The sequence below is a fragment of the Rhinoraja longicauda genome, chromosome 14 (genome assembly GCF_053455715.1).
Source record: "Rhinoraja longicauda isolate Sanriku21f chromosome 14, sRhiLon1.1, whole genome shotgun sequence".
Lineage (NCBI taxonomy): Eukaryota > Metazoa > Chordata > Chondrichthyes > Rajiformes > Arhynchobatidae > Rhinoraja > Rhinoraja longicauda.
Window position 1 is genome coordinate 24678591 of NC_135966.1, and position 18572 is coordinate 24697162.

At 40.7% G+C, this 18572-nt stretch overlaps 1 protein-coding gene across 1 annotated transcript in view; it reads right to left on the reverse strand.

Annotated features, from left to right (window-relative positions):
* Positions 1-8254: 8254 nt before the first annotated feature.
* Positions 8255-18572, reverse strand: part of LOC144600142 (sideroflexin-1) — a 63687-nt gene continuing 53369 nt past the window's right edge. The window contains exons 8-11 of the mRNA XM_078411593.1: positions 17923-17972; positions 15414-15463; positions 13341-13388; positions 8255-9190 (exon numbers count right to left, since the gene is read on the reverse strand). Coding sequence (XP_078267719.1) covers positions 9094-9190; positions 13341-13388; positions 15414-15463; positions 17923-17972 — 245 coding nt within the window. The 3' untranslated portion in view covers positions 8255-9093. The remainder of the gene's footprint in view (positions 9191-13340; positions 13389-15413; positions 15464-17922; positions 17973-18572) is intronic.

Genomic DNA, 18572 nt, shown 5'->3' on the forward strand with positions numbered 1-18572 from the left:
TAATTTCTTTGATCATGGTCTGCTTTTGATCTGTCGTTTTCATATCTCTTCCATTATTCCATATCTCTAGTCTCCCCTTCCCCTGACTTAGTCTGAAGAAGGGTCTCGACCCAAAACGTCACCCATTCCTACTCTCCGGAGATGTCTCCCGCTGAATTACACCAGCATTTTGTGTCTATTGTCGGTGTAAACCAACATCTGCAGTTCTTTCCTACACATTTCCCACGAGAGACTCCATCTGGAAATATTTTCTTGATTTCTCAACCCCGTGAACGAATGAAGCAAAGGAATGCTTTTAAGTGTTTAGGAAGCAACTGTAGATGCTGCTTTACACCGAAGATAGACACAAAATGCTGGAGTAACCCTGCAGGGCAGGCAGCATCTCTGGAGAGAAGGAATGGGTGACGTTTCGGGTCCAGCAACAGTACGTGAACACTTATACTGGAGTTTGCCAGGAAATTAATTCAGTTTGCAAATACCTATTTCACTTGCAAATGTTGTGACTTCATTCTGTGCCTCTTTCTTTCCTCGAACTTGCTTGGAAATTCTTCTATCCACACAAGTCTCCAAATATCTTTTCCAAAATGTCATTCTTGCTTTCAACATCTGAACCATGACTCGGTTTGCTAGTCAACAATGATATTACTCAGCCCATTGCCAAACCATATTCATGTGTGCACATTTATAAGTAGCGCCCATTGGGTAGTGATCAGGAATTTGAATTCTGTTCAATTTATCAGCTGCATTTAACCAGCAAATTTAAGTAGCAAATTTCTTGCTACTGCTAACCTAAGCAAAGTCAAGGTCAATATGTGAGCGGCACAACTGTGTGCCTTACAACATAGTCGAAAATAACATTCACTTGAACAACAATCAGTTAAAAAAAAAAACCCAGCGCAGATCTAAATACTGTATTTAGTTTGAGGCCAGTTTAAGAATAAGGGGTAGGCTATTTAGAACGGAGATGAGGAAGAACTTTTTCAGTCAGAGAGTGGTGAAGGTGTGGAATTCTCTGCCTCAGAAGGCAGTGGAGGCCAGTTCGTTGGATGCTTTCAAGAGAGAGCTGGATAGAGCTCTTAAGGATAGCGGAGTGAGGGGGTACGGGGAGAAGGCAGGAACGGGGTACTGATTGAGAGTGATCAGCCATGATCGCATTGAATGGCGGTGCTGGCTCGAAGGGCTGAATGGCCTACTCCTGCACCTATTGTCTATTGTCTATTGAAATATCTGTATAGGGTAAAGCAACGAAAGAGATGGTGGGATAGACTGAGATGTCATCAGTGTGCATATGAAAGTTGTGTGTTTGGATAGTGTTGTCAAGGAGCAGGGTAAAAACTACACTTAGGGGAACTTTAGCGGTTTCACTGATGGTGAAAGAAAAATTGGATTTTTCACTCGCATTTACGACTCATTTTTTTAAGAATGGAGTCACATATTAATTGGCCACAAAATTTACATGAAGTCAAGTCAGATAAATAAAAGTATGATATTTGCAATAGGTTGCTTCTGATTTAAAAAAAAAATTCAAACCCTGATAATCCTTGGCCCCTAAACCCCTTTTTAAAGCTGCCAATGAACACATAAGGTCTATCTCACCACTGCATCACTATACCATTAGAATTGTTTTTCAACATTCAGCACTGCATTAAAGACAACTGCCTCTGCCTAGATATTAAGAAACCATTGTTCGAACACAACAAAATATCAAACCTTTCTGCTTTGCCATCTGTTTCAATCAGAGCCACAGAAGGTTCACAACCTAGGTGTTACATTTGTCTCTGATACATTGTCTGTCTCTGCCGTCTCAACTAATATTCTATTGAAGCCCTTAACCATGGCTTTATTACCCCCAGATTATTTCAACAAAATTCTAGCCAATTCCCTTGCTCTATTCAGTTACCCAAAGCTCTGCCGCTAGTTAAGTAACACCTTTATTTTAAATGATTGCCCTTGTTTTCAAACCACTCCTTACTCTCCTACATTCTGTCAGATGTACCAATTCCAATTCTGGAATTTGCATTATTTCTAATTGCACCCCCATCAATTCCTGAACCTATCCCAATTCCCCAACACCCGCCTACATCAGAGGGTAATTTACAACAGCCAAATAACCAACATGTCTGAGATATGGGGGGCCGCTAAAGACCTTTAGAACGTCTATATGGTCCCAGGAGGGATGTCTAAATTCCACATCATTGAGGGCACCAAAAGTCAGGGTTGAACCTGGGTTTCTGGAGCTCTGGCACGGCAGCAGCCTGTTGCACAAGTATGTCACCTTGAACACTGCCCCTTAAATCTTTGAGTAGAAAGGACCTGCAGATGCTGGTATACACTGAAGATAGACACAAAGTGGGTGTTTGTGAAACTAAATTTGCCCATGAATGTTAATTCACCTTAATCATACTTATTAAGGTATTTGTAAGGTGGATTATCAAAGCTTGGTCAACAAAGTCGATTTAAGGGGTTAGACACAAAGTGCTGGAGTAACTCAGTGGGTCAGGCAGCCTCTCTGGAAAAAAAGGATGGGCGATGCTTCACTGAAAACGCCCCCCCCCCCCCCCGTCCCTTTTCTCCAGCCTTTTTCTTCCCTTTAAATCTACTTATTTGACCAAGCTTTGATAATCCACCTTACAAATACCATAAGTAATTAAGGTAGATTAACATTCATTGTTTCATCGCACTCCTATATGTTAAAGATGCCATATAAATAAATGTTGTTGTTATCTTCTTCTTGCGTTTGAGGCAGCAGAAATTATGTAACGCCCTCCAGGCACTGTAGCCAGTGCTGTTGTCAAGGGCCGTGAGGTTTACCCCTCCACCAGGGGGACGGAGGACAGTGCAGTCAAAAATGACGTGCTGCGCTGTTTGCTGATCTGCTCCACACATGCAGGCTGCTGATGAATGCAACCCCCAACGATGCATGTTGGCATTGAACCTACCAACCTCTGTGCGGAGCCGGCTCAGGGCGACCCACTCTTTGTGGGGCATGTCCGAGCCGGGTGGGGCTGTGGTGTTCGGTGCGACAGTAAATTGAGGAGGTCACGATTTCTGTTCCCAGCTGGTTCTCCATGCTCCAAGTATGTTGAAACCGGAGCCACAGAGGGTCGCTACATGACGGGAGAAAGGGTGACGAGATGACAGGCGTTGAGGTTCCAGTTGCTGTGAAACGTGGGCGAGGTGGTGCAAAGGATGTTTGGCGTCTGATGGGGCCTTGCACACCGGCCTGAGTGAAGAACTCTGCGAAGCTTGGCAGGTGCGATACCTGCGAGCACCGGCAGGAGATCCGTCGGATTAGGGCTTAGGCAGCCAGTGATGATCCGCATGGTGTCATTGATGGTGGCATTTAGCTTGCTGGTATGAGCGCTGCGGCACCATGCTGGGGCGGCGTACTCAGCGGCGCTGTAGACGAGTGCAAGAGCACTGGTTCGAAGAGTAGATGTCCTGGCACCCCATGACGATCCGGCCAACTTTAGCACGGAGAGCTTCAGGGTGTTGCTTGTAGGTCTAGTTTCACCCTGAGATATGTAGGAGATGGGTTGTAAGGTAGGGATGACCCATTGAGGGTGATGGTTAGCTGGCGTTGAGCTTCCTTGTTGCTCAGGTGAAAGGCCGTTGTGGTGGTTTTGCCATACTCAATTTTAGTCTCCAGGTCTTAAGGTAGCCCGCGACAAGTTCCATATCCGCCGAGAGCACATCCTCCACATTTGACCAACTCTTGTCCAAGTGCAGTAGGGCCAAGTCATCTGCGTATCCATGCTGGCGCAAGGTCGTGCGTGGTAGATCGCTGATATAGAGATTGAAGAGCATGGGGGCCAGTACCGAGCCTTGGGGGACACCATTTCTTAGGCATCGCAGTCGGCTTGATTGTCCGTCGCTGGTCTTGAGTACAAAACTGTGGTTGGCAAGGAATGACAGTCAGGGATGGTTTGGAGGAGATTCAAGATCAAGCCCTGGTGCCACACAGTATCATAAGCGCCGGTGAGGTCCACCAGTGTGATGCCCGCCTTGTGACCCTTTTCAAAACTGTCTTCGATGTCATTGGTGAGCCTGACTATTTGGTGGGTGGTGCAGCGTCCAGACCGAAATCCGGCTTGTTCAGCGGGTAGTTGAGGGTTAACGATTGGATCGAGCCGGGCCAGGAGAAGCTGTTCGAGGTTGTTGTTATTATTAATAGTGTTATAATCATTTGTATAATTAAACTCTGGTTTTAGTTCAACACTTTAACTGTGTGACCTCCTTGCTTCTGTTGGTAAGTTGATGAATGCATATTTTTGCTCTCATCCAATCCAATCTTTCTTTCCAACTCTATAACTGCACCACATTTGACTAATTCACACAATCTAATTCACCTAGATTTTCAGTTCTATTTTTTTATAAACTATAAACCTGTAATAGGAAAGGATTTGCAGTTATTTATAGTGCAAAAGATGTAGTCCAAACTGTGGATACATTTATAATACACTACAAAGGATTTTGAATAAGATTCAATGCAATATTTTTTGCAATTTAGATGGGTAACAAGTAAACAAAATAATTAAGCTCATTGGGTCTCTGACACTTTAAGAGGCCAAACTAGCACTGAGGCAGAGTGGCTTTTTTCTGTGTTAAGATTCCATGGCTACCTACATTGTACGGAATATGCTCCTTGGAAAGTAAAGCTGTCAAAGATATGCAATATCCAATACATTTGCAATTAACTGCAATTCACAAGGACTCCCAATATACATTTGGACATTACTTATTTTGATTTAATCATCTTCCTGCCATCGGGAAGAAGATGCAGGAGCCTGAAAACTGTAATGTCCAGGTTGAGGTACAGCTTCTTCCCTACAGCTGTTAGGCTTAAACACTGCAACCTCCAAATAAGCTCTGAACAACATTGACTTGGGGGCATTTGTCTTTTGGCACTATTATTGTTTTAATGCAAATACACACACACACACACACGTATGAACAGAACAATGAAATTCATACTTGCAGCAGCACCACATATCTAAATATAGTACTCTATAAACCATATGATAAATGAGAAAAAAAAGTTCAGTGTGTGTATATATATATCTCCATGGATTGTCACCTTGTCGTGGTGGAGAAGCTTGTGTGGAACTGAGATCCTGAGAGTGATGCCGTCTGGAGCTATGCTCCTGGTAGGGTCACCCATGGCAGTAAGGTCGAGGGGGAGGTCCCTGACAAAGAGCAATCCAACCAAGACCTCAACGGTGAAACAGGCGGAGGATAATGGCTGACTTTAGTGGAGCGTCACAACGGCTGGGAAGGCGGATGAAGGCTGCAGTGGGCAGGTGCTATAGACGGGAAGGTAGATGCTCCCGCCCCCACAAGTCTCGGGCAGATGAGGCTCATCAGCCTGGGAAGGCAGTCCATCTTGGAGAGGGAAAACTCTGATCTAAAACCTCCACTGCCTTGTGGCCATATCCAGTCATGGAAAAGGCTCCAGGAGTAAACCTCAAGAAAAATCCAGAGTCAGAGTCCCTAAGGCAGTTAGTTCGTCGTTGTCTACAACCTCGTTCTGGCAGCTTCTGCGACAGTGCTGGTGCTAAACTGCAATGGCTCTGCTGTTCCTTTGGATCGATCAGCGACGTGGAGAGGGGGGACGTGCTGCATGGGCAACAGCCTGTCCTTCATATGACATCACCCAGGCTTGCATCTGACCACACATCGACGCTGCTCTAGCCAAGGTTTGGAGCAAGCAGCCAACAACCTGGATGCATCACCCATGGTCAGCCATGACCAAGGCCTTAGCCTATATATATATATATATATATACACATACATACACTTTTTATTCTAATTTATTATACGGTTTACAGAGTACTATATTTAGCTATGTGGTGCTGCTGCAAGTTTGAATTTCATTGTTCTATCTAGGAAATATGACAATGAAACACTTGACTGTCCCTTTGAGTCAACAGCTCCCTTCTCTTCCTCTGCATGGCACTTCATCTGCAAAGCACTCCACCTAGTGACAATTTCAAAAACAGCAAGAATTTTGAAGTTAAATTCAAACATATACTGACCCTATAATTCTTAGCATAGCATTAGTTTGAAAAGATGTACTATTTGTATCATCGTTCCTGATTGATAACTAGCTGCTGTGCAAATAAATTTAAGATGGAGAAGATCTAGAAGTGGGGATTTTGGTTGCAGATAAGATAACAGATCAAAGCCATTATATTCACCTAAATTCGTCAGCGGGGAATTTAAAAGTCTGAATGGTCTCGACTTGAAACTTCGCCCATCCCTTCTCTCCAGAGATGCTGCCTGTCCCGCTGAGTTATTCCAGTGTCTTGTGTCAATCTTCAGTTTAAAAGAAGAGTCAGGTAACTTGATTGGAACATTCAAGATCATAAGGAGCTGTTGACAGGATGGATTCTGTAATTGTCATCCAGGATTAATTTGTTTATTTATTGCGCAACTGGTGTTTACTTTATCTTGCACATTGCTTTAAGCCAATGAATAAAATATTGTACCCCAAACTGAGATGTTAAATTTCTATTATTTAACATCTGGAGCAACGAGACCTTGCTGTCATTGTACATCAGTCACTGAAAGTAAGCATGCAGTACAGCAGGCAGTGAAGAAAGCAAATGGCATGTTGGCCTTCATAGCGAGAGGATTTAAGTATAGGAGCAAGAAGGTCCTACTGCAGTTGTACAGGGCCCTGGTGAGACTGCACCTGGAGTATCGTGCAGTTTTGGTCTCCTAGTTTGAGGAAGGACATTCTTGCTATTGTGTGAGTGCAGCTGGAGATGAGGGATTCCAAGTTAATTCCCGGGATGGCAGGACTGTCATATAATGAAAGAATGGATCAACTGGGCTTATATTCACTGGAATTTAGGATGAGAGGGGATCTTATAGAAACATGTAAAATTCTTAAGGGATTGGACAGGCTAGATGCAGGAAGAATTTTCCCGGTGTTGGGGCAGTCCAGAACCAGGGGGTCACAGTTTAAGAAAAAGGGATAGGCCATTTAGGACTGAGATGAGGAAAAACCTTTTCACCCAGAGAGTTGTGAATCTGTGGAATTATCTAGCACAGAAGGCAGTAGAGGCCAATTCACTGGATGTTTTCAAGAGTTAGATATAGCTCTTAGGGCTAATAGGATCAAGGGATATGGGGAGAAAGCAGGAACAAGGTACTGGTTTTGAATGATCAGCCATGATCACATTGTGTAGGAAAATAACTGCAGATGCTGGTACAAATCACATTGAATGACGGTGCTGGCTTGAAGGGCCTACTCCTGCACCTAGTTTCTATGTTTCTATTATGATCCATTTTATGTGATTGGAATTTTTTTTGAGCAATGTTAGATCAACGGTAGTCTGTGCTGTGGGCACACATCCATTCAAAATTTGATAACAACTTGTGGAAATTCAGGTGTGAATTGGATTCAAATTGTAGATCCGATTTCATAAGTAACAGGCAATTGTTTTTTTTTTGCACAACATTAACATTCCCTACCCTATTTACTTTTGAATCTTTTGACCATTTTGGGATAGCTAATGATATACCAGATGCTGATTTACTTGAATATAATTTGAATCGGCAATGGGAACGGAGATGAGGCATGAGACATTTGAATAATGAATTCAGAAATTGTAGGTTGGGAAGAAGTTACAGTGATCAAATTGAGGAAGGCCACGAGACAATTAAAACATAGTAATGATTCTTGAATTTGAGGCTTTAGGAACTAGAAACCATTACAAATCAAAAATAAAAGATATATTGAGCAAGGATGACTGTTGGAAAGACAGGGGCCACCAAGTTTGAGCTGTTACATGTATTGGAGTTTTGTCCATTTAGCTCTTTCAAAGACTTTCATTCCCATTATGCTTGGCTTCTCACCAACCAATGAAAATATCAGTCGCTGTACATAGTTCATTAATATCTTCATTTAGAGATCAGCAAAGATTTTATTAGAAAAGTTAATCCAGTGACCACCATGAAAAATGTGTTTGTTCCAAATAAATTACTGTGTTCTGGTGCTGAACAATGGATAGTTGAAGTAAAATTAACAAGGATATGGAAAGTCACCCATTCCCACTGCTGCATTAGTATCAAGTTCTAGCAAAGACAACTGCAATCATTTAGTTTTGTAGCCAACATTTCTTCAATTACAACATCTGTGTAAAAAAAATGATAGCACTATTATTCTTTAAACACTTGTGTTTTGACAAATAATTTCACACAAAAGTTATTATCTTTTCTTGAAGTTTGACTTTATTCGAGTTTTATTGTCCAGTTTCATCTAAACAATACACTTTCATTGATTGAAAGATTGAAAAGACAATATACTTTTTCTATTAAAATTATACCATAATTCATACTTAATTTCAAAAATCCTGAAGGCATTAAATATCTAGGAATGTAAATTTAAAGAATGTGCTTATACAGCAACATTGAAGTTTTATTGCACGTGCCAATGAGATTTAAAAATTTAAAACCATTATCATCTTCTGATCATAGGATCAAGTTCTGTATTATTTCAAGTATTCAATCCTTTGTGCTCAATCTGGAGTTTAAACTTTATTCAACTGGCAAAAGCCCAGACAGCATACAATTTAGCTAATGGAGAATTACCTTCTGATCCTTTCATATACAGCCCTGAAACATAAATTTGAAGTGAAATGTTTATACTGACCTTCTAATATAATTACGTTTGCACAATACTGGACATAGTCACAAAATCTATTTTCTGTTCTAATCTAATTAGCAAATGTTAACACTTGTTACAAAACATAAACACAGTACAAACATTAATAAGATGAATGTAGTAATGTATTGTGCTGTGTCAGTTGATGGACAGGTTTACATTAGTATGATAGTTATTTTAGAAATAGACTACATAAATGCAGACAGCACAAACTGTTGTCTCTTTAAAACCGCATTATTTGAAACAAATTTCAATCGGAATTAATTTAGATTAGTATTTTTAGATCATTAAATAAGCTTTCTGAAAAAAACTATGTAAAAGTACAAATGAGTTAAGACAAAAAACACAGTTTTTAAGTTCTGTCACATTGAACTCACTACAAACTGGATCGCTTGGTGTTTTTCTATAATTATCTTGTGCTTTTACAATCCTTTGTTGAAGTAAACATATTCCACTCCAGGACTGGTCTTTCGAACTTTACTCTGAATATCATGTTCAAGACGGCTCACAGACATGGAGCTATAAGAAATTAAATAAAATACATCACAGTTAAATATATATAATTCCCGTAAATTGTCTAACTATCAATGAAAATCCAGGTATGTAATTTTCTTTCAACATTATCGATCATCCTACTCCAATTCCATTCCTTCATTGTTCGGTTACTAGAACAACACACCCGATTCTTTTCTTATTTATCCAGCCATAATCAGGAAATCACCTGAAATGCTTTATACATCCCACCCCAACTGCACCTTCCATGCTACTATGCCAGTCTTATCTGAAGAAACTACCTTTGGGTTTTTTCCTTTCTTATTTACCTTCAGCATTTATCTTCAGCAATTTCAATTTTAAAAATCATGTCTACTTCCACTTGTATGAAGTACATGCTATTTTATGATCACCACCAACTATCTCAATATCTACACTATCTCCAATTATCAGACTGCTTGTCCAATAACTAACAGGCTTGTGTTTCCATGCTGTATTGCGATGACACTGGATAAGCAGAAATTTCTTCTCTCCAAACACTGACAAGACCAAATTCAATTTCTTTTGTCCTCATCACAAACTCCAATTTGTAACAGCTTTTATACCTCTCCATGGTAACTGAGAAACTGAAAACACAGTTTATAGACTTTGTGTTGAAAATGATCTTGGGATGACTTCACAATCACTTAATGATACCATCTCAAGATGCACATCCAGCCCCATATCATCCAATCTCACCCAACTTTCTCACTGAATCCCTCAGCCATAGTTTTGTTACTTCTGAAAATAATTATTCCAATGTACTGCTGGTAGGTCTTTCATCCCAGTCTTCATAAAGTTGAAAATATCCACAATTTTGCAGCTTGTAATCATGTATATATAGTCTTTTCGCTAACTGGACAGCAGGCAACAAAAAGCTTTTCACTGTACATGTGACAATAATGAACTAAAATATAAATGACCAAAGTTCCATTTCCATGATTCCTATAAATATTGGGTTATTTACGAGATTTATTATCATACAGCAGATTTCCCAACATTTGATTTTACAAATTCATAATTTTGATTTCCAAAATTCAGAATTTTACATCAAAATTCATAATATGGCGCGTAATGCAACTTTTCAGCAAAAAAAGTATGCACGCCAAATGCGCATACGCGTTGCACTACATTCATGTGTGAAAAACAACTATTATTTCCAACAGTCTGTAGTTCTAAGACTACAAGTACAATGTCAGGCCTATCATGAGTAGATTCTGCTATTTATAGAAAAGTTATTAAACAGAGATCATTTTTGCAATACAAAGAAAACATTGTTTTGTTTTATTTTTTCTATTTTGCTTTTTCCTTACACATCCCAATTTTCTTGGTATTGAATAAAACAACAATGGTCATAAAATGTATGACTAAGTTATGAAGAAAGAGTTGATATATGCGACTTGACTAAACATACGGAAGTACTTGTTGAAGTAAATTCGAACATTAATTGATAATCAGACCAAAAAGGTGGTAATTGGCTTTTCTGCTGTGTGTTATATATTTAACCCCGTCTTAATTAATTAATATAGTTATATAATCTTGCACTTACATTTAATATTTACTCATTACAGTTCCACTACTGATTTTCTGACACTCTTGGTTCCAGAGCTTTGCTGGTTTATCCAGCTGGCCAAGGAAGTCGGCTATGGGGATATATGTGCTGGCTCCAGCTGGGCTGGAATTCCAGAGCCCCGGCCGCAGGTTGCAAATTCAACCCAACTGAAGTCCTGATGAGGTCGAGATTGGCTGTTTTGCCCAGCCTTGGTGCCACATTTTCAGGGAGACTTCCAGGGCGGGGGGATTTCTCACGGAACCTCTAGCGACCGAATTGACAAGTTGCAATTACCGACTGTTTTGTGGAAAAATGTGACGCAAAATCGGAATGGCAGAAATGAAATAAGAAAGCGGAAACTTTCCGCCAAATTCAGAAGGGTTGGGAGGGGTGAAACAGGTAAACCACTGATTTTCCGGCACCCTTTGTTCGTGAGACTTTCTGTATTATCCGTTTGTCAGACCAACAGAGGTCACATAATAATCATCTATATATATTACTAAAACTTTCTGTTTGTTTGTTATTCTATGGGTTGATGTATGTTATTCTGACTGTATGTTATTCACCATAATTTTGTGCCCCTGAGACACGATAGTGCGACAAATTTAGGAAAACCTTAATCACCATTGTCCTGGGGACTCTTTCATCCAAGTTGCATTCAAATTGGACTTATACTTTTAAAGTTAGAGAAATTTTAAAGTTTAAAAATTCCCTTATAAAACCGATATCTTGCCATGTTCAGCATGTGACGTAACAATGGGACCCGCCTGAGTGACGGCCAATGGGGGGGGGGGGGGGGCTCACTTCCCACATGGCGAGAGCACCACCCATTTAAAAAATAAATTATATTACATTTTCCTTCCATCCAAATCGACGCCCAATTAGTCCAGGTCCCACGTGGGGGGAGCGCCGCCCATTTTTACAAAAAGGCCTTCGATCTAGCTCGACTGGTCCGGGTCCCACGTGGGGGGGAGGGGGGGAAGGTGCGCACAAACCCCGCTCTTCCCACTGAAATAAACTGCCTTCTCCTTCGTGCTGAATAAGGCGGCCGCTGCCGTTCGCCGTCGTTCCCCACCACTCGCCGCTGATCAGTGCTGCACGCACGGAGCACAGGTAAGTGGCTTTCTCCGCTAATTGGTCCACAGAGCGGTTGGGTTGCTGCGCCCGGCACGATCCTGGGAGAAACTCCCCACCGACCACCGGCTCCCACCCACAGCCACGGGGGATGCTCCCCGCCTGCCAACGGGTGCACGGATCGGTAGGGTTGCTGGACCCAGAATAGCCCCAGGGGAGTGGGGGGAAGGGGAGTAGGTGTGGCGGGGGGGTGGGGGGAGAGTGGAGGGGGAGTGGAAGGGGGAATGGAAGGGGGAGGAGAGTGGGGGGAGGGGGGAGTGGGGGGGGGGTAGTGGGGGTGGGAGTGGGGAGGGTGCTACACCGATGCAGGAGAGGCTTTGGGTCCATGGCTCGCTCTGGCTGCAGCGCTGGCGGCACAGGGCCGAGGTGAGTGGCACCCTCTCCCCTTCCCTGTCCCCCCTCTCCCGCCCACGGCCCCAGGAGACACTCCCTGCCCGGCAACGGGCTTCATCAGTTGGAGAGGGTTGCCAGGCCTGCAGGATCGTCAGTTGAGGGGGGTGGGGTGTTGCCCCAGGAGAGGCCTGCGGGAGAGATTTGGACCCAACGGGTCCACCTCAGTCTAGTTTATAATAATAATAATAATGTGGGTCATTGTCCCCGATCGACATGTTGATTTATCCAGACAACAAGAAGGGAGAAGAGGGGAGACGCGGGAGCATAGTCACTGGCACATAGCTTAACATGAAAGTGCACAGCAAACTGAGCTCAGCTCAGGGACTGTTTTGCTGTGCTCACTGTCTGTTCCTGAGCTGGGCCTACTCACTTGATCTCGAATCGAGCAACTCTCAGCCAATCAGATTTTCTTTTAATGTAAAAAAGGATTCCTCAGGTCGCAACAGATACATCCTCTTCCTAGTTCCTCAGCTTCGTACCGCCATGACAGCGTCAAACCATGAGTTAAGCTTCCGACCGTGCGCTGGTCGAATGACTGCATGCGGGTTGGGTGGCACGGCTGTGCATGTGCACTACCTATCGATTGGCTTCCGAGCCGCTCAGCTGTTCCAACAGGTAAAGGTGAGATTAAAATAAAGACGGGAAAGATGGGGGTGCTCACAAATACTGCAACTGTGAAGAATCGTTTCCGTATCGTAGTTTTGTCAGTGGTGTACCTGTACTGTGTAGCAAGATTGTAGGGAATTAATTGAATCATAATTAATCGTACAGAAATTCAGCCGGTGTGGCACCAAAGACCTTATCGTACCAGATTATTGAAGTTTTACTGCAGTAGAATCTTTGCGGCATTAATGGGAATGCGAGGAGAGAAAATTATGCCATTTGTGCAAATGAATGCATCACATTCGGCATGGACTTAGTGGGCTGAATAGCTTATTTCAGCACTGCATAACTAACTTTGGTTAACTATTCTTAATATTCTAAAGAATATGAAAATTGCAAAAAGATTTTAAGATGTAAAATCTTACCAAGCACGATAAACATGAACTGGTTTCTTACCTTTTCTGTGGAAACAATGCACAACAAAGAGGTGTTGCAAATACCAAGCTGTAATAAGAAAAATTACCAAAATTAAAGTGGATAAAAAAGCAACACATTTTCCAAGTAAACCTGTAGCGGCCAGCTTCTCGTCTATCAATTAGCTCCCAAGCTGCCACTTGCATAGACCGGATGAGCGATAAGCGCAATGACTCGAACAAATAATAACAGAGATCCTCCTCGACATTTGATAGTTAGTCTTCTTTATTTGAAGGTGCAATAAACACATTGGCATATCTCTTGTCATCGACTGGTTATTAATTGGCTAGGTAAAATTCCATATCTTACCACAGCCTATGCGATCGATACGAATTGCCAGATATAACTTTGTGGTTTGTATTAATCTTGGCTAATAAGTCTTTTGGCGGAGCCTCTGGCTGACCCTGTCAGCACCTCCTTGGCTCACACCCCTCTCTTCTCAGCATGTACCCAACTGCCCGTACTCTAGCTCCACACAGCCCCTACGTAAGCATTGCATTAACTTTATAGTGTCCAAACTACAGCAGGATACAAGGTAATGATATTAATAAGCAAAAATAACTAATAACTGCAAAATGGCTCCTACAAAATCTTTTGCACAATGTATCGGAAATATCCAAATATAAATGACAAAGGAGAGAAATTTAAAATTTGATTAAGAGTTTTGATCACAATACTTTAAAGCTTAAAAATATGTTTGAACCAATATTGTGTTCAATTATGGGTACTAATTTAGGAAGGATGCAGAAGTGCTTTATCAGAATTGCACCAGCGTGAGGAATTTCTGATGTATAGGACAGATTGAAGAAGCTAGTGGTCTCTTTACATCAGAGACGGTTAGGATAAAGATTTGAAAGAGGTATTCAAATTCATTAAATATTTTCGTAGGAACGGAGAGATAGTTTCCAGTGAGAGATGGGTTGGTATGCAGGACTGACTTAAGGTGATGAGCAAAGGAACCAGAAGCATAGTGAAGAAAAACCTTATGCAGTAAATTGGCTTTTGAACTTCATTAACTGAAAGGGCAATATAATTTGTTTCTGCAATAACGTGGAAAATTAAATTTTGATAAACACTTGAAGGTAAGAAAAACAATAAGGATATTGGAAAACAGTAGCCGAATTGGTTATTTCCAACAAAAGTGATTGTCCTTCTTTTACACTGCATTACTCCATAATATTATTATATTTTTGTTATAAAATCATGAAAGCTTGTTTTGTTTCTCTTATGCTATTCATAAGAAAACCACAGAAAAGGAAAGAAAATATGGCTTTGGAGCAATAATTAATTTACCAGACTGGTAACATATAGTTTAGGATTAAGCATACCACGGTTGGTATGGTATTCATAACTCTAGAGCTGTACAATATGCTCTACTCTTAAATGCCCTCTGAAATAGCCTAGCAAGCCATTCAACTGGACTGTCAAGTTCAAGAAAATGGATAACCACCACCTTCTCAAGGTCAATTAGAGATGACAACAAATACCAATGAAACACACATCCCCCCAAAATGGCTTATGCCTGGTATCACTACTGGCTATTCATCCATGTCACCATTTACCTGAGATGGATGGAAAGGGGCTATCTTGACAACTCTGCAGCTAGAGGAACTAAAGGCTGCAGCTTTGTCAGATGTATAAGTTGGCATTGATTTTTAATAACTTTTTTTGTCTCGGACATCTGGAGGCATAAATACTATTAAAATATCAAAAAAATAATACATTAAAAAATAAAAATAACATAAAACATACAAATTGAAACAATAGACTGAAGAAACTACAATGCCATAAAAAATAATAGGATCTCAGACATAGAATCCAAGAGGATTTGGCTGAGAAATCCAAGCAAACAAGGCAGTGGAGCAAACTGAAAGGTTCTTTTCAAACTGATGTAACACTGAACATTTTATTTCAAAGTTTTTTTATTTTTTAGGTTGGTAATGAATCCATGTAAAATGGAAACTTTCCATTAAAAAGTAATTTTAAAAACTAATCTTTACAACTACTACAGCCAAATATACCAAAATAGAGAGTTTAAATTTTTTTTCCACTTACCAGATTCCCACCAACCCCACTTGAATTGGTGCACTCATCCATGGGAATCGCTATAAAAATGGAAAGAACAACAATCTTGTAAATATCAGAGCTACCAAAGTATTTAACGACCTATAAAAGAACATGAACAAGGTTGCTAACTTCTGCCTGGTAGACATAGAATTGGACAGGAACAAACATTAAATTATTAACAATAAGATAATTTTTGAATGTACTGGTCAATTAAAACATTGTAAATATACCATTGCAGTCCAAGGTAAAACATTGTCTCTGAAATATTATTCAATCTTTTTCTGAATAATGTTTTCCTGTACCACTCTGAAGCTCGTTTCCTTCTTCAAGTAGTCTCTATTTCATTCAATTCCTTATCATTCGTAGTACATATGAAAATTTTAACACAAATGAGGCAGACTAATAAAATCTGTTTCAAATGATACATCGCGGAAATTATTTTTTTTACAAAAAAAAAATGGAATACAGTGACCTGGAATTTATCTTTGAGTAAATAAAATGCTGCTCATATGCAAGCCAAGGAAACCATGATCCTTTTGGCCTTGAATATCATCACTGCACAAACGTTCATCACCATCACGCTGGTAAAGCATATTTCTCTGCACTTTTTAGGAACAGTATTTATGTGCTTCTGACTCAATAACCTTTAATACAATGTCCCAACAATTTAAGTTTCCCCTGGTCATGGTTCCACTCACATTCAACAGACTGTTGCCAATTTATGAAGCCTTTAAATTTTTTAGTTCACTATGAAATATTTCATGCATTTTAAGAATCGTAGTTATACAACACGGAAAAAGGCCTTTCAGACCTACTTGTCCATATTGACCAGCTGCCTACCCGAGCGAGTCCCTTTTACCTGCAGTTGATCCATTTCCCTCTAATCCTTTTATATCCATGGAGCTGTCTCAATGTCTTCTACATGTTGTGATTTTACTTGGCTCTAGTAATAATAATATATTCCTTTATTCGTCCCACACTGGGGAAATTTACAGTGTTACAGCAGCAAAGTGGATAGCAAGAGAGCAAGAGACCATTCATTATAAATAAATAAAAGATACCTAAATTGTCATCAGTTTTCTGTGTGTTCTTAGCTGTTATTGTTGACTCGTCTGCTGGGAGCAGTGCTGGTTATGCAGTCTCACAGCAGCGGAAAGGAAGGACCTTCTCTATCTCTCCTTCATGCTCTTGGGGTGAAGGAGTCTGTCACTGAAGGAGCTACTCAGTGCAGTAACAGTGTCCTGCATGGGGTGGGAGTCGTTGTCTAGCAGCACTGTTAGCTTTGCCATCATCATCCTCTCTCCCACCACCTGCACTGAGCCGAGGGGGCAACCCAGGACAGAGCTGGCCTTCCTGACCAGCTCGTCGAGTCTCTTCCCTTCCAGCTCCAGCAGACCACTCCATAGAAAATGACCGATGCGATCTACCACTTCCTTTCACAGCTCGTTCCATATACTCACCGCCCTAGCTGGTAAAAAAGATGCCTTCAGGTCCTCACTAAATTTTTCCCCTCTCACCTTAAAACTATACCCTCTAGTATTAGACTCTTTTACCCTGGGGAAAAAAGGCTGCGACCATTAATCTTATGTATGCCCCTCATGATTTTATATTCCTCTCCATTACTGCTCTCCGATTCCTTCCGCAAAGCCAATTTATTTACCCAAATAGTTAACTTACCTCACCTGTGGCTGACAATGGTACAAATATTTCTGCCTGGCCCCCAGCAATCTCTTACCTAGATTCCCACATCCTGGGATCCCCTTGCTTATGCCCTAGAAATTATCCATCTTTATGAGCTTTAAGTCCGCCAATACTTCCTCTTTTGTAATGAGGATATGTTTCAAGATTATCCTCTGTAAATTCTCAGTTACCAGGTCTTTTTCCATGTGATTATTTAATTAATACTCGCACATAGATGACCCCATTGTTCTTTAAGCCTTAAAGAACAATGAGGTCATCTATGTGCGAGTATTAATTAAATGCTTAAAGTTTAAGGGAACACACTCCCTCCCTAGTTACCCTTTTGCTTTTAATGTATTTGCAGAATCACTTAGGATTCTCCTTCACCTTACTTGCCAAAGCTATCTCATGTCCTCTTTTTACCCTGTCAAATTCCCTCTTAAGTGTGTGGACTCGTACATCGTTTATACTCAAGGGATTTTCTTGCTCTCAGCACTCTATACCTGACATATGCCTCCTTTTTTCAGACTAGAGCATCAATACCCCTCATCAAGCAGGCCTTCCTAATCCTGCCAACCTTGCCCTTTACTCTGACAGGAATAGGCTGACCTCTCCCTAACACACGTTTAGAAGCCTCTCACTTGCCAGATATTCCTTTATCTGCAAACAGCCTCTCCCAATTAACCTTTGAATAAACAGTCCTCAGTGTATTGAATAAATAACTTTGTTGACGTTTCGTTCAAAGTAACGGCAAAATGAATATTGCTGAAAACTGTAGAATGATGAATAATTTAAGAGACAACCACAAAAAACTTACTTTTAAAAAGGCTTTCCTTTCCAATGCATTCATTATAAATGGAGGAATAGCTAAAAAAAAACAAAAAAACATTTTCTATGTTATTCACAATTGAAACAAAAAGAACATTACATTTTTGGAACAATAGAATAATCATATTTTGGATTTTAGGTCAATGAAATTGACTGCAAATAAAAATACAATTGAATTTACAACTAATATCTGGGCATGCTAAAAGTAAAAACACGATTTTGCAGAATTCTCCAGCCTTCAGTTTAAAACTTTATGAAACATGATGATATGGTCAAGAAAACATTTGTTTTCCAGTTTTCACTTGCCAGCTGGAGTCATTTGTAAACTTACTATCCAACCATCAAAATCACAAGCTCGCCAAACTATGATAAGATGGGTATTTTATTCATACTGTACTTCAAGATTGTGAATGGTAACATATCTAATCCTGACAATGAGTCAATTAAAAACATTGTGGGTTATGTCATTTTCTTCGTTGCCCTGCCCCCTCCAATCATCCTTCTGAGGCTGTTCAAGTGTGGTAAATTTCCTAAAAAATATGGTAATTTTGTCCTTTTATTCTTATCTGAATCTAATGTACGTCTTATCCCCTCTGTTTAAATAGTCTACGAGATTTGACTGCAGATCTAGTGGTCAAT